At 43.6% G+C, this 21,314-nt stretch overlaps 1 protein-coding gene across 1 annotated transcript in view; it reads left to right on the top strand.

Annotated features, from left to right (window-relative positions):
- The window catches only part of NUP188 (nucleoporin 188), a 42,356-nt gene that overhangs the window by 13,928 nt on the left and 7,114 nt on the right, over positions 1–21,314 (top strand). Inside the window, exons 10-31 of the mRNA XM_079790846.1 lie at positions 1,884–1,998; positions 2,600–2,800; positions 3,918–4,007; positions 5,358–5,423; positions 6,537–6,656; positions 7,226–7,352; positions 9,363–9,515; positions 9,719–9,845; positions 10,053–10,140; positions 10,230–10,306; positions 11,079–11,193; positions 13,289–13,409; positions 13,529–13,592; positions 14,361–14,489; positions 15,073–15,212; positions 16,010–16,116; positions 17,099–17,305; positions 17,425–17,594; positions 18,261–18,330; positions 18,711–18,778; positions 19,203–19,398; positions 21,031–21,108. Of these exons, the coding sequence (XP_079646972.1) occupies positions 1,884–1,998; positions 2,600–2,800; positions 3,918–4,007; positions 5,358–5,423; positions 6,537–6,656; positions 7,226–7,352; positions 9,363–9,515; positions 9,719–9,845; positions 10,053–10,140; positions 10,230–10,306; positions 11,079–11,193; positions 13,289–13,409; positions 13,529–13,592; positions 14,361–14,489; positions 15,073–15,212; positions 16,010–16,116; positions 17,099–17,305; positions 17,425–17,594; positions 18,261–18,330; positions 18,711–18,778; positions 19,203–19,398; positions 21,031–21,108 (2,629 nt within the window). The remainder of the gene's footprint in view (positions 1–1,883; positions 1,999–2,599; positions 2,801–3,917; positions 4,008–5,357; positions 5,424–6,536; positions 6,657–7,225; positions 7,353–9,362; positions 9,516–9,718; positions 9,846–10,052; positions 10,141–10,229; positions 10,307–11,078; positions 11,194–13,288; positions 13,410–13,528; positions 13,593–14,360; positions 14,490–15,072; positions 15,213–16,009; positions 16,117–17,098; positions 17,306–17,424; positions 17,595–18,260; positions 18,331–18,710; positions 18,779–19,202; positions 19,399–21,030; positions 21,109–21,314) is intronic.

The raw sequence follows: 21,314 nt of genomic DNA, 5'->3' as shown, positions 1-21,314 counted from the left end.
CTATTTCTTTCACCAGGTGGGGGAAGTTTTCTGTCATTATTTCTTCAAATAGGTTTTCAGTATCTTGCTCTCTCTCTTCTTCTGGTACCCCCATAATTCTGATGTTGGTTCGCTTGAAGTTGTCCCAGAGGCTTCTTACACTATCTTCAACTTTCTGAATTCTCTTCTCTTCTTGCTTCTCTGGAGGAGTGTCCTTGGCCTCTTTGTATTCCAAATCTTTGAGTTGATTCTTGCGATCCTCTAGTCTGCTGTTGGGTTTCTGTATAATATTTTTTATTTCAGTCAGTGTATGTTTAATTTCTAGTTGGACCTTTTTCATATCCTCAAGGGTCTCATTAAATTTATCGGCCTTTTCCATGAAATTCTTGAAAAACCTTATAACCATGGTTTTGAACTCTATTTCCAGTCGCTTTTTCTCCTCCATTTCTTTGGTTTGTGATCTGTTTCCTTGCCTCCTCATTTTCGCTGCTTCCCTGAGTTGGTAGGGTAGCTTTGTGTACTAGGTGTCCTATTGGTTCAACGGGTCAGCCTCCCAGTTACCTGAGGTGGACACTCTTGGTGTACCCTTGTGTACTGTGTGTCCCCCAGCAGGAGCTACAGCAAGAACTAGTTTTCTCCTCCTTTGCTTGGGCGGTTTTGGAGCAGTCTGACTGGAGCTGCAGTTAATTTGGTTAAGCTGCCACAGAACAGGCCATTTATATGCAAAAGCCGCTATGTGGAGCCTGGGTGGGTTTGTAGAATGTGCGGGGTGGGTCCTCAGGGCGGGGCGGGGTCTCAGGGCGTCACTAGGCTAGGGCGATGGCTGCCTTCAGCTGTCTCTGCCTTTCTGCGTTTCCAAGTCCCCGCGTTTCCAAGTCCCCACGTCCCATGCGCCAGCGCAGTAAACAATGATTGCTGGGCGCACCTCTGCAAAAAAGTCACTCTCACTTTCTGACCCGATGGCCGAGAGTCCAGCTTCTCCCCGTAGGTGTCTGGGTCCCCTGCGTGTCCCCAAAAACTGTATTTCAGAGTGATCGGGAGCTTGTCTCCCTGCCGGTTGAAGAAAAGCCGCTCGCCCAGTCGCCCGCCTCCAGCCCGATTTGCGCCTCCGTACCTCACTCAGCTTTTCAGCGTTTGTGCTCCTTTCTCTCCTTAGTTGTAAATCTACCACTCAGCCAGCTTTCCCGTGGTTCTGGGTGGTAGACGTTTTGTCTTTAAGTTGTATTTTTGAAATTGTTGTGCGAGGCAGCTGATTAGTTGTTTAACTTTGCCGCCATCTTGATTCCTCTCCTGGACTTTGAATTTTATGGCAATGGATATGTTTACATTTAGAGGTCTGTTCCCTCTGTGGACAAAGATACACACTTGAGCAGTCAGATAGTTTATCAAGGTCAGATGTAATTGGTGGCTGTAGAAACCTCCAGGACTTGATGTGTGCTTTGGTAGGCATAAGCCATATATGACTGTTGAGCATTTAAAATGTGGCTGGTCAAATTGAGATGTGTTGGGAGTGTAAAATACATACTGGATTTATAAGACTTAGTGTGAGGAAGAATGTAACATAACAATCATAATTTCTTTGATATTGAAGTGTCTTAAGATTTCACCTTGCCGAAACCGGTTTGGCTCAGTGGATAGAGCGTCGGCCTGCGGACTCAAGGGTCCCAGGCTCGATTCCGGTCAAGGGCATGTACCTTGGTTGCGGGCACATCCCCAGTAGGGGGTGTGCGGGAGGCAGCTGATCGATGTTTCTCTCTCACCAATGTTTCTAACTCTCTATCTCGCTCTCTTCCTCTCTGTAAAAAATCAATAAAATATATTTTAAAATAAGAGAGAGATTTCACCTATTTTCCAATGAGGTTAGAGTAGCATTCATGACACCATGATACTGTTTTCCTTTCTAGCTACTTCAGTGCCCTTATCCTGGTGGAAGGCATGGATATTGAGTCGTTGCTCAAGTGTGCTTTGGATGACAGAAGAGAACTGCACCAGTTTGCCCAGGATGGGCTTATTTGCCAGGTGAACTTTGAGCAGCCTCTTGCCTTTTTTCAGATCTTTCATAGTAGTATGTTTTTGACCACTCAACTATACTGCTACATAAAATTTTTCTTGTGGAATTTGAGGTTCTGCAGTGTTAAGTTGATTGGATTTGTCGATTATCTCCACAGAGGTGATAGTGGAATCTGTGAGTAGAGTCACTCGGGGAGAGGATATAAAGACAAAAGACGCCCAAGGATAGATCCTTTGGGAGGTGGTCTGTATCTGTGGAACCTGTGCAAGAAGAGGAAAGGGGAAGAATTTTTGAGATGGGATGGTTAGAAAGATAGAAAATGAGAAAGCAGAGAAAGTTCAAGAAGGATCAGGGGAAATTTGCAGTCTCTATTTGAGCATGTATTTTATAATCTTAGATTAAGAATGCTAAAAATCAGGAGGAAAAAAAATATGGGTAAAGCGAAGAGTGCTTGAGGGGTTGATTGGTGAGGTGGCTGGGGGTTTGGGAAGAGTAAACTACCAGAATGGAGAGGGGCCTCTGTGGATGAATAGAAGGTTTAATTATGAAGGATCCTGTGGAGGGGTCCTGATGCTGTTTATTAACACAGATGTTTTCCTTTTTTGTTAGGATATGGACCGTTTGATGTTGACCTTTGGGGACATTTCACATCATGCCCCAGTGCTTTTGGCCTGGGCTCTCCTCCGCCACACCCTGAATCCAGAAGAGACAAGCAGTGTTGTCCGGAAGATAGGTGGCACAGCCATACAACTGAATGTATTTCAGTACCTGACCCGACTACTTCGCTCTCTGTCCAGTGGGGGAAATGATGTGAGACTCAGGCTATTGGTGTTTGAACTTGAGAATGGGCAAAGAGCAGGGTGGAAGCTCATTAAGGAATCATGATGATGATAATAATAATTGTAGTAGTGATGTGGATAATGAGATGTTGTTATAACTGACCTTTATAGACACTGTGCTCATCACTTTCTGGTACATTATCTTATTTCATCTTTGTATCACATTTTTGTAGTGTGGATTAGCATTCTGTTTTTTTGTTTGTTTGTTTGTTTTTGCATTAGGAAATTGACATTCAGGGAGATAAAATTTGCCCACAGGAATAGTAATTGCCACTTACTGGCAAATGCAGTTTGAACCCACTATGTCTGACTTTTTGCCAGTATAGTTTATCTCCTAGATGATAGCTTTGGCCATATTGACAGGAGAAATCTCTTTGGGGAGCTTACTCATTTAGCTATAACAGGATGAACTAGAAATTCTCTTGAGTCTTGTGTTGGGGCTTAATTTGAATGATACTGTTTAGTCAGCTTGTTTTGATATGCTGAAATGAAACCTCAGCCAATGGGCCCCACTTGTTGGCACTGTTTGATTTATCTTGGTGACAGTTCAGGCAGCTGCAGAGTTCATATTAGCACGTTCAGACTATCTTTCTGTAGGCCGGATATGATTTTTCTTCCCCATGGAAACTTGGATCATTTTGAAAATGATTCCCTTTGATTTTTTCTTATAATATTTTTTAGAAATATGTTTTTTATTGATTTTAGAAAGAGAAGAAGGGAGAAGAATAGAGAGATAGACACATCGATGAGAGAACCATCAGTTAGCTGCCTCCTGCACACCCCTACTGGGGATTGAGCCCAAAATCCAGGCATATGCCCTGACCAGGAATGGAACTAGTGCCCTCTTGGTTCATGGGTCAATCAATGTTCAACCACTAAGCCACACCGGCTGGGCTCTTATAATAGTTTTGGTTCCTGCTTTCTCTTCCTTTGTCTTCCTGATCTTGGGACTAAATTAGGAAAATTATGAAGCCTCAGTTTCCCTTCCCATTTGTCCACAGGGACTATATTAATGTGATAGGATTATGCTGAATCTAGGGAAGAGTTGTGTTGTTCAGAATTATTCACTGACTCCTTTGCCATTACAGTGCACCACCAGCACCGCATGCATGTGTGTCTATGGACTCCTTTCTTTCGTGCTGACCTCGCTGGAACTACACACACTGGGCAATCAGCAGGTCAGTGTCTGGCTTTTGTGAGGCTGTCTGCACTGCCCAGCTTTGCAATCATATCCCCAAGATATCACTTTGGAGCTGATAAAACACACACCCATATATCTCAGGTGTATTGCTATTTGTTTTCACTCATTGTATTATACACATGATACATATTAATGATACAAAAATCAGAAGGTGCTGATAAAAAGAAAAAAGTGTAATCCTACCACACAGGATAACCTATTAACATTTTATTGGGTTTCCTTCAAAATATTTTCTGCATACATATGTAAAAACAGAATAATTCTTCTCTAGAAATGGAATCACAATGTATACACTGTTTTGTAATCTCATTTTTTTTACTCTAGTGCATCTGTCCTAAACATCTGTGGGTGCTAATAAATATTCTTTTGTGGTATTTTTTTAAAAAAGAAACATTTCAAACTTTAGTATAAGTAGAAAAAATTGTATAATGAACCCTGCTGATCCCATCACCAGCTTCACAGCTGATATATTCATTTTTGCCCCTGCCCTTCTTGATTATTTTGAAGCAAATTCCAGTCATCATTTCATTTCATGAATATTTTAGTAAATCTTTACAATTATTATATCTAAAAACACAATATCTGTATATATCAAATCAGGAATCAAATTTCTTTTTTCTTTTTTTAAAATATATTTTATTGATTTTTTTACAGAGAGGAAGGGAGAGGGATAGAGAGTTAGAAACATCGATGAGAGAGAAACATCGATCAGCTGCCTCTTGCACACTCCCTACTGGGGATGTGCCCGCGACCAAGGTACATGCCCTTGACTGGAATTGAACCTGGGACCTTTCAGTCCGCAGGCCGACGCTCTATCCACTGAGCCAAACCGGCTTCGGCAAAAGACAGAAATATTGATGTGAGAGAAACACATCGATTGGTTGCCTCCTGCATGTGCCCTGACCAGGGCCCAGGCCAGGGAGGAGCCTGCAATTTAGGTACGTGCCCTTGACCGGAATTGAACCTGGGACCCTTTGGTCCACAGGTGACTATCTGTCCACTGAGCAAAACTGCCTAGGGCTATAATATGTTTTTATTGATTTCAGAGAGGAAGGGAGAGGGAGAGAGAGACAGAAACATCAATGATGAGAGAGAACCATTGATGGGCTGCCTCCTGCATGTCTCCCACTGAGGATCGAGCCCATAACCCGGGCATGTGGACTCAATGGGAATTGAACTGTAACCTCCTGGTTCATAGGTGATGCTCAACCACTGAGCCATGCCAGTCAGGCTCATTGGTATTTTTATTTCAACAGATTATAGTAAAAAAAAGATAGACTGGTTCATCTAGGGAAAATAAGCCATTTTCTTTCCCTTTCCCCAACAGGATATAATTGACACAGCATGTGAAGTCTTGGCAGACCCTTCTCTTCCAGAACTATTCTGGGGAACAGTAAGTATGCCATTGGGAGTCATGCTATGATGCTCTCTGTAACAAAAGAATTTATTAAGCACTTTGTGAAAGGTGTTATACTAAGCATTTATGTCCCTTATTTAATCTTTATAAAAACCTGTGAAGAAGATAGTATTATCATCTCCATTTTGCATATGAGGAAAGGTGATGCTCAGGGATGTGAGGTGACTTGTCTAAGGTCAACCAGTTAGACTTCCAGGATCGGGATCAAGTTCTCTCTGACTTGAGTCTGTAGTCTACATTATTAACCAGTGTGTTATCTATCCTAACTACTAAGTCTTTTTTCACATTGGGAGTCGCAGGCACCAGTATTGCTGTAACTTTTTTTTTTGGAGAATTGTGAGTTTATTTGAGTCAAACTGAAGACATGCCAAGGAGCAAGATCTCAAATGCTCTCATTGCTGTAACTCTTTTTTTTTTTCTTTTTTAAGGATATTTTATTAATTTTGAGAGAGAGAGAGACAGACAGACAGACAGACAGACAGACATCGATGTGAGAAAAACATCGATTGCCTACACATCCCTTACTGGGGTTTGAGCCTAGAACCTGGGCATGTGCCCTGACCGAGACTCAAACTGTGACCTCCTGGTTCATAAGTCAACACTCAGCCTCTGAGCCACACAGGCTGGGTACCAGTACTTAGTCTTAGCATTGGCACCAGCCTCAAGTCTCAAGGTCCAGCTGATGAATAAATTTGTACTTATTTTTTGGCCTGACTTGTCTGCTTGTATATTTTGTTCTTTTTTTCCTGGTATGCCATTGAAGTCTTACAGAATTACAGTGTTCCTGGGAGAAATAATATTTAGATTGAGGCTCTGTTGCATTATATGGTGGCTAAATGCTGACATGTAGTTGGGTGTTTTTCACTTTAGTGGAAACATGTCATGCAAAGGTGAACAATGTTGTCTTCCTCTAGAGAAGATGGCCGGAAGAGGTCACTCGAGGCAGTAGTAGTCTCTTTTCAGGTCCTAACTGAATCAGTTGTTGCTAGCCTTTTTCAGTGGAAATATGGAAGTTTTTTTTAATTTCTAGAGAGAGGGGTTAATGTATAGATCATGTGAAGGTCAGTGATTTCTTCCCTTTCACCATAGGAGCCAACCTCTGGTCTCGGGATCATTCTGGACAGTGTCTGTGGAATGTTTCCCCATCTCCTCTCCCCACTCCTACAGTTGCTGCGGGCCCTCGTATCAGGGAAGTCTACTGCCAAAAAGGTAGGCTGTTCAGTTAGATGCCTAACGAGAGTGGAGATGGTTTTTAGGAATCCTTTCTGCTTTCCACATCGAAATCCCATTGCCATGGCAAGAATTAGTGTGAAGTTGAATGAAAATACCTAAGATAGTGCCTCAGTTCTATAAAAATGTTTTCATTAAGTATCTTACTATAGGTACTGTAGGAATAAGACAACATATAAAGTTCCTTAATATCAATTCAAAGAGAAGAGGAGAATAAGAAATAAACAGCTAATAAAGCCAGGTGATGTATATATAGTAAATGTCATTTGAGTAGTACAGACCATTCTGTTCGGATGAGGCTACTATCTGTGGAGTGGGTGGAGCGGGAGAGGGGGCACCTTGAGTTGAAGATTAAAGAACGGTGAAGGCTTGGCGAGGAGTGCGGAGGCAGTTCCGGAGAGTTCCAGGGGTGGGTTTGTAAGACGGTGGAGAGTCCACACGTACACAGTCTGCTGAAAGAGCAGAAAGGCAGATGTGCAGCCCCGAACATGTCCCCCAGCTAAATGTGTGGCTGATTTTTGTTTGTGTTTTTTTCTGCATGTTGGCAGGTATATAGTTTCTTGGATAAAATGTCTTTCTACAATGAGCTTTATAAGCATAAGCCCCATGATGTGATCTCCCATGAAGATGGAACTCTCTGGCGGAGGCAAACACCCAAACTCCTTTACCCACTTGGTAAGATAAAGAGACCTTGGTTTAGTAATCTCTTTTTCTTTCCTTTTTTTTTTTTTTTTTTAATTTACTAATTTTTAGGGGGGAGAGAGAGAAATGCACCTTGACTGCAACGTGCATTAAAAAATAATGCATGCATAAAAAATAATGATGTTCATTGTAACAAGTTAAAAAAATGCAGAGATACATTTTAAAAAGTTTCTCTCTCCAGAACTTCCTCCATTAGGGAATCAGTGTTAAGAGTTTACTGTGTCCCTCTTACATGTTTCTGTATACTCACAAATTCATTCTACAAGCTGATCTTCTTACAGATGGATCTGACTTTTTTTTAGTAACTACATAATTATTTTTGATGTTCCATAATTTTTTATTTTTCTCTTTCTAAAGGACATTTAGGTTGTGTCACATTTTTGCCACCAAAAACAATACTGCATTTGGTACATAAACCTTTATAAACTGGTGCTTTTATTTTTAGTACATAGAATACATTGGGATTGTTGGATAAAAGGGTATACATAATAAAGATTTAAGTCCACCAACATATGAAATGGATAAACAAAATGTGTATGTGTGTGTGTATACATATGTATATATGAGTATGTACACACACACACACACACACACACACACACACATTGGGATATTATTCAGCCTTAAAAAGGAAGGGAATTCTTACACATGCTATAACATGGGTGAGCCTAGAAGACATGCAAACTGAATAAGACAGTCACAAAAGGGCAAATATATGATTCAACTCATATGAGATACTTAGAGGAGTGAAATTCATTCAGACAGAAAATAGAATGTTGGGTGATGGGTTGAGGGATGGAGGGATAGGAAATTATTAGTTAACTAGAGGCCCGGTGCACAAAATTCGTGCACGGGGAAGGGGGGTGCCTGTCCCTCAACCCAGCCTGCACCCTCTCCAATCTGGGACTGCTGGCTCCCAACTGCTCGCCTGCCTGCCTTCCTGATTGCCCCCTAACCATTCCCCTGCCAGCCTGATTGATGCCTAACTGCTCCCCTGCCAGTCTCTTTGACCCTAACTCCCTAACTGCCCTCCCCTGCAGGCCTGGGTCCCCCCCAACTGCCCTTCCCCACAGGCTTGATCGCCCCCAGCTGCCCTCCCCTGCTGGCCATCTTGTGGCAGCCATCTTGTGTACACATGGGGGCAGCCATCTTTGACCACATGGGGGCAGCCATCTTGTGTGTTGGAGTGATGGTCAATTTGCATATTACTCTTTTATTAGATAGGATGGGGACAGAGTTTCAGTTTTGCAAGATGAAAAAAGTTCTGGAGATGAATGGTGGCATTGGTTGCACAACAGTGTGAATGTACTTAATGCCACTATACTGTACACTTCAAATGCTTAAAATGGTAAATTTTATTTTATATATATATATTTTACTACAATTTAAAAAATAATTTAGCCCTAACCGGTTTGGCTCAGTGGATAGAGCGTCGGCCTGCGGACTGAAAGGTCCCAGGTTTGATTCCGGTCGAGGGCATGTACCTTGGTTGTGGGCACATCCCCAGTAGGATGTGTGCAGGAGGCAGCTGATCGATGTTTCTCTCTCATCGATGTTTCTAACTCTCTATCCCTCTCCCTTCCTCTCTGTAAAAAATCAATAAAATATATTTTAAAAATAATTTTAAAACTTTTGAATACATAGTAAGAAAAGGTTGTAGCAATTTATTTTCCTACAGGCACAGCCTTGCTCTTCTAATCCTGGCACCACCACCAACTTAGCCAGTGACCTACGGTCCCATAAGGTGGTCTTCCCACAGCCATGTGAGTGTGATACCATTCTGTGCACTCAGCTGTTTTAGGCGCATGCAAAGACTCGCTTCCCCAAATGAAAAGAGGCTTTTTTCTTATTAATGGAAAAATGTGTAGCAATGTTAGATACTAGGAAGAGAGCCTGTGTGATTAAATATTGGTGTCTGGTATAGGAGGGTACCCTTTCCTGTTGTGTCCTCAGATATTAGACTAATTTCTCTTTCTTCCCTAGGGGGTCAGACCAACCTTCGCATACCTCAAGGCACCGTGGGCCAAGTAATGCTGGACGATAGGGCTTACCTGGTACGCTGGGAATACTCCTATAGCAGCTGGACCCTCTTTACCTGTGAGATTGAAATGCTGCTTCATGTTGTTTCCACTGCAGGTGAGGGCAACTTTGGGAGACACTGCTATAGGGAAGAAACGGATATGCCTAGAGGATTTGGAGGATAGGCAGAGAATTTCAAAACAAAATTCAGAATCATCCAGGTTATGATTAGTGTAATTTGTTTATCTGGGTCTCAGAGATTGTTCAGTGATCTTAAAGGAATTGTATTCCATAAGGTCACAGGCTTCCTTTTTCCTCAGATGTGATTCAGCACTGCCAGCGGGTCAAACCCATCATTGATCTGGTCCATAAGGTCATCAGTACAGATCTGTCCATAGCAGACTGTCTCCTGCCCATCACCTCCCGCATCTACATGCTACTGCAGCGGTGAGTGTCTGCTCACACCCGTGGGGTTCAAGTCCACACACGTTTGTCTGGGAAGCTCTGGTGTGATAACTGTCCCCAGCTGAGTGCTGTTCTCTTTCAACATCCTTGCTGAGAGGAGGGCCTTGGGAAGAGAGAACTGGAAAATGTTTGTGATGGAGCAGGGTGTGTTACTCATTTACTGAGTATAGTGTACGGTTCTCCAACCAGGTTAACGACGGTGATCTCCCCCCCTGTGGATGTCATTGCTTCTTGTGTCAATTGTTTGACTGTTTTGGCTGCCCGGAACCCCGCAAAGGTATGATACCAAGTCTTCAGAGCAGTCCCAAAATGTTGCACTTGGTACCTGAGAACACAGGGTCATTGACTCTTCTTTTTCCTTCTCAGGTCTGGACTGATCTTCGTCACACAGGCTTTTTACCATTCATGGCCCACCAGGTCTCCAACATGAGTCAGATGATTAGGTGAGCCAGGTCTTAGGGTGGGCAGAGTATATTCCCTGGGAGCACCATGGACATACCAGGTCTAGGCTAGCTTCATTAATTTTTTTGTTTTGTTTTGTTTTGTTTTTAGCTTCATTAGTTTTAAAGAAGCTTCTCTTTGCCTGTTTACTTTGCTCCTTGGCTGTTCAGCCCTCTGGAAATAGGGATGAATAAGGACAAAGCATCAGAGACAGTGGAACTTGGGGCTCAGAGGCTCCTCTTCTCTGAGGCAGCACTGATGGTCCTACAGTCTTTAAAGCCAGAGAGAGAGAGAGAGAGATTTCTCATTCAGCAGCAGCCACCTTAGTTCATGGGAATTAACTTTACAACCTAGAGAATCCAGGGGTATCTGTATCCAGAGACTTGGCTTCCCTTTCTTAAGCCAAAGTCATTCTGTACTCTTCCTTGTTTCGTGGATATTCCAGCTCTCCTATAGACGAGTTATTAATGCACAGATCCATCTTACTACCTGAGCATTCTCTCCTTGCTCTCTCTTGCTTACAAGACAATCATGTTTTCCTGATGTTTATTTGATTTTTCACTTAAAACCTCTTAAGGTTGTATATCAATAAAATATGCTCTGAATGTTTATCCTGGGTATAAAATTGCCTAAACTTGATTAATTCCTTTGCGGAGCTTTCCTATTTTATGCCCGAGCTGTATAACAATAATAAGAATGTTTTGTGATTACAGTGTCTTGCAATCTTGAAATCTCCCCATCATTATTTCCCTCTGCCTCTCTGTCTTTCGCCAGTGCGGAGGGGATGAGTGCTGGAGGGTACGGAAACCTCTTGATGAATAGTGAACAGCCCCAGGGCGAGTATGGGGTCACTATTGCCTTTCTCCGGTTGATCACCACTCTTGTCAAGGTAAAATCTGGTCAGATAGAATCATCTGGAATAATTTCCCTGGCCCTGCTACTTTTCTGCAGGCCGAACAGTTGGCTTGAAGTTATGGTGATAGTAGTTTGTGTGTACTGATTATTTACTGTGTGCCAGATTCTATAGTACGTGCTTTATCTAAATTATTTATTTCTCGGGGCAGTTTGGTGTAATACACTGAGTGTCAAGCTATTTTGACTGTAGCCCAAGGTACTACGTATATTTTAATATCACGTTCCAGTAAATCCATGTGTATATACACTGAGTGGCCAGGTTATTATGATCTCTGAACGCATAATAATCTGGCCATTCAGTGTATATCCTATATAATAAAAGGCTAATATGCAGATTGTCCCCTCGACCAGGAGTTCGACCAGCAGGCACGCCAGCCAACCACCATGTTCCCTTCCCTTGGCCAGGCTGGCCAGACCCCACCCATGCACGAATTCATGCACTGGGCCTCCAATACACACACACACACATACTGAATGGCCAGATATATATATATATATATATATATATATATATATATATACTCTTAAAACAAGTTTCACAATATGACACTGCTCTTTATTTTTTAATATCTTTTTATTATTTCAGAGAGGAAGGAAGGAGGAAGAGAGAGAAAGAAACATCAATGATGAGAGAGAAAATCAATGATCCGCTGCCTCCTGCACGTACCCCACTAGGGATTGAGCCCACAACCTAGGCATGTGCCCTGACTGGGAATTGAACCTCGACCTCTTGGTTCATAGGTTGACGCTCAGTCACACCAGCCGCACTCACAATATGACACTACTCTGACTACACAAGACTCACTTTGATATTTTCTAAGAAGGTGATCTCACAATCTACTAATGCAGTGATTTTCAACTGGTGTGCTACGTATGACATACTGGTGGGCCACAAGAATTTTAAAACACGTAATATCTATTTAGTTGGGGGCACTGACCTCTTTTCCCTTTGCTTGTCAAGTTAATGACAATAGCCAACACAATAGTAGCCATCCAGTATGAATCAATCAAAATTATATTGGACTCATTGCACTATAGTGTTCTGATGTTCCTTTTTTTCCATTTTTTTTTTTTTTTTTTTTGCCAAAATGGCAAAAAATTATTTTTTGATGTGCTGCAGAATTTTAGTAATTTGTGTGTGCCATGAACTGAAAAAGGTTGAAAACACTGCACTAATGGATGACAACTCAGTTTGAAAAATACTGGTGTAGCATGGATTTTGGAGTCAGAGAGAGTTAGGTTTACATGTTAGGTTGACCACTTACTAGCTGCATAACCTGGGGCAAGTACAGAATTTCTCAATTTCTGTGAAATAGGAATGATCAATGATCTCCACCTCATGGAGTTGTTGAGAGGGCCATATGTGAAAAGCACTTGGCACATTTCCTGCCTGTAGGAATCAACCAATGAATGCTTAAGATAGCAACAGTCCTTTCTAGGTAAAGATAGGGATGTAAATATAGATGTTTATATATAAAGAATCCCCATTTTAATTCATTTTTTATTTATATGTTTTTAATCTTTATTATTGAAAGTATTAAAGATGCCCCCCAAGTTCCCATTTTAAAAATAAGGTAGCTGATGTTAACAAGTAATATTAGGACAAAGAATATTTTAAGAACTCTTAAAACAAGTTTCACAATATGTAAATTTGTGAAATTTTACAATTTGTGCACCTCTATCTGACTCTGGTATTCCAGTGATGGAGTGAGATAGAGGTTGGGGGATGGCTGGTGACAACCACAATGAAATGCGCATTCTCCATTATCGACAGTCCTATAGCCTTTATGTTTAAGGTACCTCCTTTCTGACCAGATTTAGCCTTTATTGCTCTCCTACATTCAGGTGCCTTTTGTGACAGTGTCACATTGTCTTTTTAGTCCTTTTCTCTATTCTTGAGAATCCTACAGCTTGGACTCATTGCGCTAGAGTGTTCTGATTTTTTTCCCCCCACTAATGACTCAGGTTTACCCAGATTTCCTTTGGACCTATGGTTTTGAAGTTAAATTTCCATTAATTAAGTTATTTTCCTTGAATAGCATAAGCCCTCTCACTACGGTTTCTTGTAGGGGCAGCTTGGTAGTACCCAGAGCCAAGGACTGGTGCCCTGCATCATGTTTGTGCTGAAGGAGATGCTTCCCAGCTACCACAAGTGGCGCTACAACTCCCACGGTGTGAGAGAGCAGATTGGTAAGGGAAGTGTGGGCAGGAAGGTCTGAGGAGTTCCTGGCTCCCTGGAGATCTTTCTCTTTTGGGGGATAGGGTCATCACACAAGGCCACATCATTCCTATGTCTTTCCGGAGTCTAGGTTGCTTGATCCTGGAGCTGATTCATGCGATACTGAACCTGTGCCATGAGACAGACCACAGCAGGTAGGAGGGGTGATTGCTGAGCTTGGTGGTCTTGGATGCGGCCAGTCACCAGGGGAAGCATGGGCTTCTGCTGTGCAGAGCCGTCTCAGCCTCCACAGGTTGAGCCCAGAACCAGCTCTTGAGGTTCTGATTTGTTTTTCACTAGACTGTTCACTCTTCCTGCTGAGAGAGAAGAACAAATGAATTGGGAACAAGATTGTTCCTAATGATATTGTTATATACTCACTTATATCACTTTTTTTCCTTTTTAAATATTTATTGTTGAAAGTATTACATATGCCCCATTTTTCCCGCATTGCTCATATCACTTTTTATGATCTTTCCAGAAGTTATTATGCATATTCATTGGAAAATATTCAGTTAGTGCAAAATGCCCTTCGCAAGCCTGTTTTCCAGAGATGACTATTACCTTCTAGTGTGTGTATTCTTCTAGGTTTCTTCCTCTGCTTATATTAACTGGTCTGTAACTTTATTTCCATGCCACTACATATAGATCTGCCTTATTTTAATGGTTCCATGCATTCCAGTGTGTGAAGTAATCATTATTCATTTTAGTAAACATATCCAGTAATTGATGGACATTTAGATTGATTCTCGGGTTGATCTTTAAGATCAAGTCTCTTTAGAGAAAGTGATCAGAGTGCCTTCATCTGGCCAAGAGCTGATCTGTATCACTGGTGTCCAGTTGTTTAGGTTTGGACAATTGCTTTTTCTTCCAGTAATAAACTTGGTGGCTCCCTAGTAACTCAGAATGTGTCTGTCTTCCAGCCACACCCCCAGCCTGCAGTCCCTCTGCATTTGTAGCCTGGCCTATACAGAAGCAGGACAGACAGTTGTCAATATCATGGGCATCGGCGTGGACACCATCGACATGGTGATGGCTGCTCAGCCCCGCAGGTAGGGCTCCCTCCCCACCTTCCTCCATTTACCTTTTTGTGCCTACATGTTCTAAGAACTCCAGTTTAAGTTAGAGTGCAGTAGCTTTTTTAATTAATTAATTTTTATTTATATTTTTTTATTGATTTCAGAAAGGAAGGGAGAGGGAGAGAGAGAGAGAGAAACATCAATGATGAGAGAGAATTATTGATTGGCTGTCTCCTGCACACCCCCGACAGGGGATCGAGCCCGCAACCTGGGTATGTGCCATTGACTGGAATCAAACCCTGGACCCTTCAGTCCACAAGCTGACGCTCTATCCACTGAGCCAAACCTGTTAGGGCGTGTAGTAGCTTTTTAAAGATAACCTTATTTCTCCTAGGACATGGCCTTTATATAACCTAGTGGTGCTGTATAGACTGGCACGTAGCAGAGAGAGTTGATTGCCCCTCCTGTCTCCTAGTTTGGCTTGGGGCCTCTAGAAGAAGCTATTTGAACTCTGGGATTATGGTTGGTATGGTTGGAATCTAATTCATGAGAACACATATGTTGTGAATGAAGTCATGTTGCCTGAATCAACTTTGGTTTCCATTTGGCACCCTAGTGATGGGGCAGAGGGCCAGGGGCAGGGCCAGCTGCTGATCAAGACAGTGAAACTGGCATTCTCCGTCACCAACAATGTTATTCGTCTGAAACCTCCTTCTAATGTGGTGTCCCCTCTGGAACAGGCTCTCACACAACATGGTATGTATTTCTCTTCCAATCAGCAATGTTTCTGCCCATAAGTACATAGTTTTTAGGCTGTGTTTTTAGGGGTCAACAGTATTTTCTGATTAATTCCTTGAAATTTGGGAACGATCACCAGCTCCCATCCTGGACTTAGAAATAAGAGGACTGGATCATATTTCTCCCTCCTCCTGATGGCATAATAATTAGAATGCATGTTCAGTCAGGCTGCCTTGGTTCAAATTGTGGCTCCAAACTACTGTGTGACCATGGGCACATTATTAAACATCTCTGCCTTAGGTTTCTTGTCTATAAAAGAGGGATAATAGTAGTGTCTGCCTTACAAGATTATAATGAAAGACATGGAAATTCCTGTTAAAATATTGACTGTTATTACTCTTTGACTTTAAATACTCATTTAATTCTTTGGGACCCAGTTTGCTCATTTTCAAGTAGGTATTGGGATAATGTCTCAGACCTATTCTACCTGTATCATATTGGCATTAATATTTTTGCATGTCAGTGCAGTGCTTCACTGCGATGTCTTTTTCTAGCCTATTTGATCAAAGACTACCTATTTTCTTGAAAATGTATTTCTTCCTACTCTTAATACATTGCATTGAGCTGTTTGTCCCCAAATCCTGCCTTAGCTACTGAAAAAAGGAGAATGATAGGGCTGCTGGGTTCGCTCTGGCCCTCCCAAGTACTTGAGAGTAAATTCCCTCACATATGAATGAGCCTTATGAATAGCACCCTCTCTTAAAAGCTTGAATCAGGCACAGTTGGTGTTTAAAATATTTCCTGTGCTTCTTCAGGTGCCCATGGGAACAATCTCATTGCTGTTCTTGCCAAATACATCTACCACAAACATGACCCAGCTTTGCCACGTCTTGCCATCCAGCTGCTGAAACGTCTGGCCACGGTAGGATCCCACTTAACCAACTAAAGCCCCAGAAAACTGACTACGTGTTTGTGACCACTCTTGCCTTCTCCCAAGAGAAGCAGCTAACTTGGACTTCTCTGACTTAAAGTGAAGTAGCCACACACACAAATTGTATTTTATGAGGGTATTTTTGTTTTATTACAACAGTCTTATATACTTATTTGTAAATATTTATTTAAATGATACAGATAAATGTAACAGAAAGTTAAGGTACCTCTGACCCCTCGTTCCAGATCCCCTGTGAGCAGGTTGGTATGCACTGCCCCAGATTTGTCTGTGCTTGTATAGTAAAGGGTGTGCTGTGTGTGTGCTTTTGCTCTTTTCAGAAGTGGAATTCCCCTACACATCCTGTTCTGTAACTAGCTTTCTTCACTTAACACCATGTCTTGCAGTCTTCCATGCAGGCACATTTGAAGCTACTTCATTCTCCCTAATGCTTGCCTGGTATGCTATAGAGTGGATGCATCCTAAATTCATTTGGACTAGTTTCTGTCATTCACTGCTATAAACAGTGCTGCAGTAAACATTATCCATAGAACTCTGTAAACTTTTTTTTACAGTTTCTAAAACTTAGATAGATGTCAGTGAATATTTAAATTTTTTTAGTCATTTCCAAATAGTCCTCCAAAAAGGATTGTAACAGTTTATACTCCTAACATGAAGTCTTGTATTTTTGCCATATGCTTTCATTTTTTTTTTTTTTAAATCCTTGCTAGTGGGCAAATCAATATTATCTCACTTTTTACTTTGCATTTATTTAATCATGAGAGAGGTTGTGCATCTTTATATGTTGATTACTATTTTTCCTGTGACTTGATGGGCATCTTGTGCTGTAGTTTGGCGTGATGTCCCTTTTAACCCAGAGCTATATATGCCTGGATATTCTCAGCACCCTTCTGCAGGAGCCGGTTGGTTTTTCTGGAAGTAGAGCTCTGAGCCTGTGTGTCCCGGTCTCCACCAGGTGGCCCCGATGTCAGTGTATGCCTGCTTGGGCAATGATGCGGCTGCCATTCGCGACGCTTTCCTGGCACGATTGCAGAGCAAGATTGAGGACATGCGCATCAAAGTCATGATCCTGGAATTCCTCACGGTTGCAGTAGAGACTCAGCCAGGCCTCATTGAACTGTTTCTGAATCTGGAGGTGAAGGATGGCAGTGATGGCTCCAAGGTGAGCCTGTACCTGGGGCAAAGCTGGGGGACGGCTCCCTGGGAGGTGGGTGCTGGGCTCTGTGTGTGCAGTTACTGGTAGTGGCTGGGGCCCTGAACTCTCACCTGCCCCTCTTGAAGGAGTTCAGCCTTGGGATGTGGAGCTGTCTCCATGCGGTCCTGGAGCTGATTGACTCCCAGCACCAGGATCGCTACTGGTGCCCGCCCCTGCTGCACCGTGCAGCCATCGCCTTTCTGCATGCCCTGTGGCAGGACCGGCGGGACAGTGCCATGCTGGTTCTCAGGACCAAGTAGGTCTGACTCTTCCAGAGCTCTTGTCCTTGTCTGTGAGATGGGGTAGCAATAGCTTTTATCTTAGCAATTTATTGTGAAGGTATCTTTGAGCATATCAGTGCCTGGGTCTCTGAATGGGAGTGTCACTCTTAGCTATTCTTTTTAATGCTGCCACCATCAGGCGTCATGTTTGCTCTGAGGTAAAGATGTGTTAACGTTAGAGTTCCTGCCTTCTGCAACCCCCTAACCCATTGTTCTTGAGAAACAGTCGATTCAGATGAGTGTGGCTTGCTTGAGCAGTGAACTGAATGACACATCTTATGTCTTGGACCCCGTTTGCACAAAGGAAAGGAACTTTAAAATGGCTAAACATGGGAGTCTGTGTCCTGCTTTTCCTCCTTGCTCTCTTCTTTGTGGGGCTGTCAGAAATAGACAGTGGAGTGAACCCTGAGAGTTCTTACTGGTCAACTCTGTAATGTACGGTTGTGTTTCTGAAGAGGAAAACCTATATAAAATCATACTTTATCTGTGGAGCCCTTTATATTTCGGTAGGAGCAAGCGACCTTTGAGACACATTAGAATTGGGGCTGGATAAACAGGAAGTAACCACTAAAGGGAGGTGGGGAACGGGGAAAGGTCTACGTGAGAGAAAGTGTGATTTACAACATGTATTTTCTTTTTAGACCCAAGTTTTGGGAGAATTTAACAAGTCCACTGTTTGGAACCCTTTCTCCTCCCTCAGAAACATCTGAGGTAAGCTGTGGGGAAGGTGGACAGTGACTGAGTTCCTGGGAGGAAAGGCTGGGCTCTGGAGACTGAGCTGTAGAAAGGGATACCTCCCTTGGTAAACAACCAGCGTGCTTTCTTCACTAGAAGCTTCTTTCTCAGAGAAGTGCTTGCTTCCTCTCCCTGTGATGTCTTGCTTTGGGAAGGAAAGTGGCATGCCCTGCTCGGTGTTGATGGCTCCGTGGTCTTCTCCACTTACTTGGAGACACTGTGGACCTGACGCTTCTGCTCTTGCCAGTCAGATGCCCATGCACATGCAATAGGGAATAGGTTCCTTTGTGGGGGACACCAGGGAAGAGGATCGATCGCCTTGTGATTGGTGTCTGCTCTGCTCTTCCCCTCCACAGCCCAGCATCCTGGAAACCTGTGCCCTAATCATGAAGATAATATGCTTGGAGATACACTATGTAGTTAAGTGAGTCCTTTCCCCTTTTGAGAGTTTAATTAAAGGTTTGGGAGGGGAATCACGGTGGCCTACCACTGGCTGCATGGCTATACAAGCCGAGTCAGGAGAGAACTGGTTTGGGGCCATTTATGGAGGGCTACTGAGCTGTGTCCCTGGCCAATCCATTGATGGCATTTATGATTATCAGAAAGAGTTCTTGTGAAGCAGACTCCATGAGCTCGGGATTTTATGGAGGAGGAATCCTGGAAAAGGCCTCAGCCTAACCCATTTTGTTAAGCAAGAAGCATGAGCCCCACACATTGGAGGGATCCGGAGCCGTCTGCCTTAGCCCATGTGAGGTTGTTTTCTCTGCCTCATCAAGGGTCTGTGCCCATCACATACCCATCTCCTTTCTAAAACCTAATGGTAGGTTTTGTGTTTCTTGACACTCTAGGGGCTCACTAGACCAGTCACTAAAAGATACACTCAGGAAGTTTTCCAGTGAGAAACGCTTCGCCTACTGGTCAGGGTATGTCAAGTCCTTGGCGGTTCACACAGCCGACACGGAGGGCAGCAGCTGCACCTCCTTGGTCGAGTATCAGATGCTGGTCTCCGCCTGGAGGATGCTTCTCATCATTGCCACCAGTCACGTAAGAACCTCTTGGGGCGAGTTTTCACTTGGTTTCCTAGCAACCATGTGCCAGGGTGCCTAGTAGTTAACAGCCCCTTGGGATGAAGAATGAGTCAGGGTATTTCCCTGAGAGCTAAAATGTAACAGGTTCTGTGTAAAAAAAATGGGGGCTAATATGGGGTATTTGATGATACTAGAAAAGAAGCCCTTATGAAAAGTGCAGAGAAGTAATTTGAAATCCCTTCAGTCATTTCATCAAGATTCCTGTAGCTGTCTTTCAGCCTTGCATAGGTCGTAGGGGTTCCCTTCAGCTACCTCCCATGCACATGCATTGTCTCGTGCTGTGTGCCCTGTGGACAATAGATACATATTTGTTGACTAGTGAGGTCGCTGTGACAGCTGCAGCAGCAGCCTCTCTAGAGAGCTGTTTGTTCTCACTGGTCCTAGAAACTGCATTTCCTGGTCTTAGAAAAAGAACAGAGGCATTGTCTCTGTACAGAGTGTCTACTGAGACTTGATTTTTAGAGAGAGAGTTAACATTTGAGAAGAGGTTGCATGTTTTCTTGTATTTTTTAGTTGTTTGACACCATCTTGCTGTGTAGTAAGGACTGGATGTTGAACTGTTCTTCCTGGGGGGAACCCAGATTAATTCCTTGACTTCATTAATTGCTTCAGCTTGATAAGTGCCCCTTGTTTCAGGCATACTCTTAGCATCTGTGGCTTGTTTACTTAGTGCCACACTGCCTGTGACCTTGGGCCTTTGCTGTGGCACAGTGGTTGTGGAGCCCTGAGACTGCAGACACACCAAAGGCTCAGCCATCTTTGGGGAATGATTGATTTGCCCCTGGATATAACCTGTGTCACCTGCCTTAGACCCTAGCTAGGCAGTAGTTCTTTCATTATTCTTGGAAAATCCCACCATTCTTTTCCCCTCCTAGGAAACCTTTCTGGTTAAGTCCAGGATATTGATGATTCGTCCATTCATTAATGGATGTTAGTGGGATGCCTGCCCATGTGCCAGGCATCAGGGCTACAGCAGTGAACAAGGCAGATAAAGTCTTTGATCTCATGGAGCGTGTCCTGAGAGGGAGGCAAATTGTCAACAAACTCCTGAAGAAATAGTTTCAGATTGTGAGAGTTCACTGGGAGGGGAACAATCAGGAGACTGTGGTAGTGAAGCCAGAGTAGGATAGGCATCGTCAGGAGATGTCCACTTTGAGACCTGAAGGTGCGAAGGAGCCTTCCAGGTGGAGAGCCCGTGGTGAGAGCCGTCTAGGCAGATGGACACCAGCGCCAGGGTCCAGAAGAGGGAGAGCGTGTGTGCACAGGAGGAAGGAGGCCATCGGGGCTGGAATGGAGGGGACGCGGGTGGGTGTGATGCAGAAGCATTGGCGCAGGTGCCCTGGGGCCTGCCAAGCCTGTGGAGGAGTTGGTCTTTGCAGTGCACCGGGCAGCCCCAAGGGTCTGAGCAAAGGAAGGGTTCATAGGAGGAGGGGTGCGGCTGGGCAGACAAACGGCAGGCCTCCAGCCCCACTTCAGTCAGGGAGACAGTGACTTCTCAGGGACCATCGCCTGACAGAGGACCCCACATTTCTTGGCTTCTGAAGTCGGGGAAATTTTCCCAACTGACATGTTTTTCTGTCCTTTGCAGGCAGAGATACTGCACCTGACCGACTCTGCAGTGCGTCGCCAGCTCTTTCTTGATGTGCTTGATGGGACCAAAGCGTTAGTAAGTGTGTCTGGGAGATTTCACGTTCCTTCCCGGGACAAGGTCTCCGAGGTCAAATAGGAGCTCACGAGTCAGCAGTCGCCCAAGTGGTCAGGTCAAAGGGCTCAGTTGGCCTGGGAGGCCTGAGGCTGTGGTGGGGAGGCAGAGCTCTGCTGTGCTGGGCCAGCCCCTAGCCTCTCCCCATGTCCCAGCCCCTGTAGCTCACT

This window comes from Cnephaeus nilssonii, assembly GCF_951640355.1.
Source record: "Cnephaeus nilssonii genome assembly, chromosome: 14".
Taxonomy (NCBI): domain Eukaryota; kingdom Metazoa; phylum Chordata; class Mammalia; order Chiroptera; family Vespertilionidae; genus Cnephaeus; species Cnephaeus nilssonii.
The sequence above is the reverse complement of the archived record's forward strand: the minus strand, read 5'-3'. Positions and strand labels throughout refer to the sequence as shown.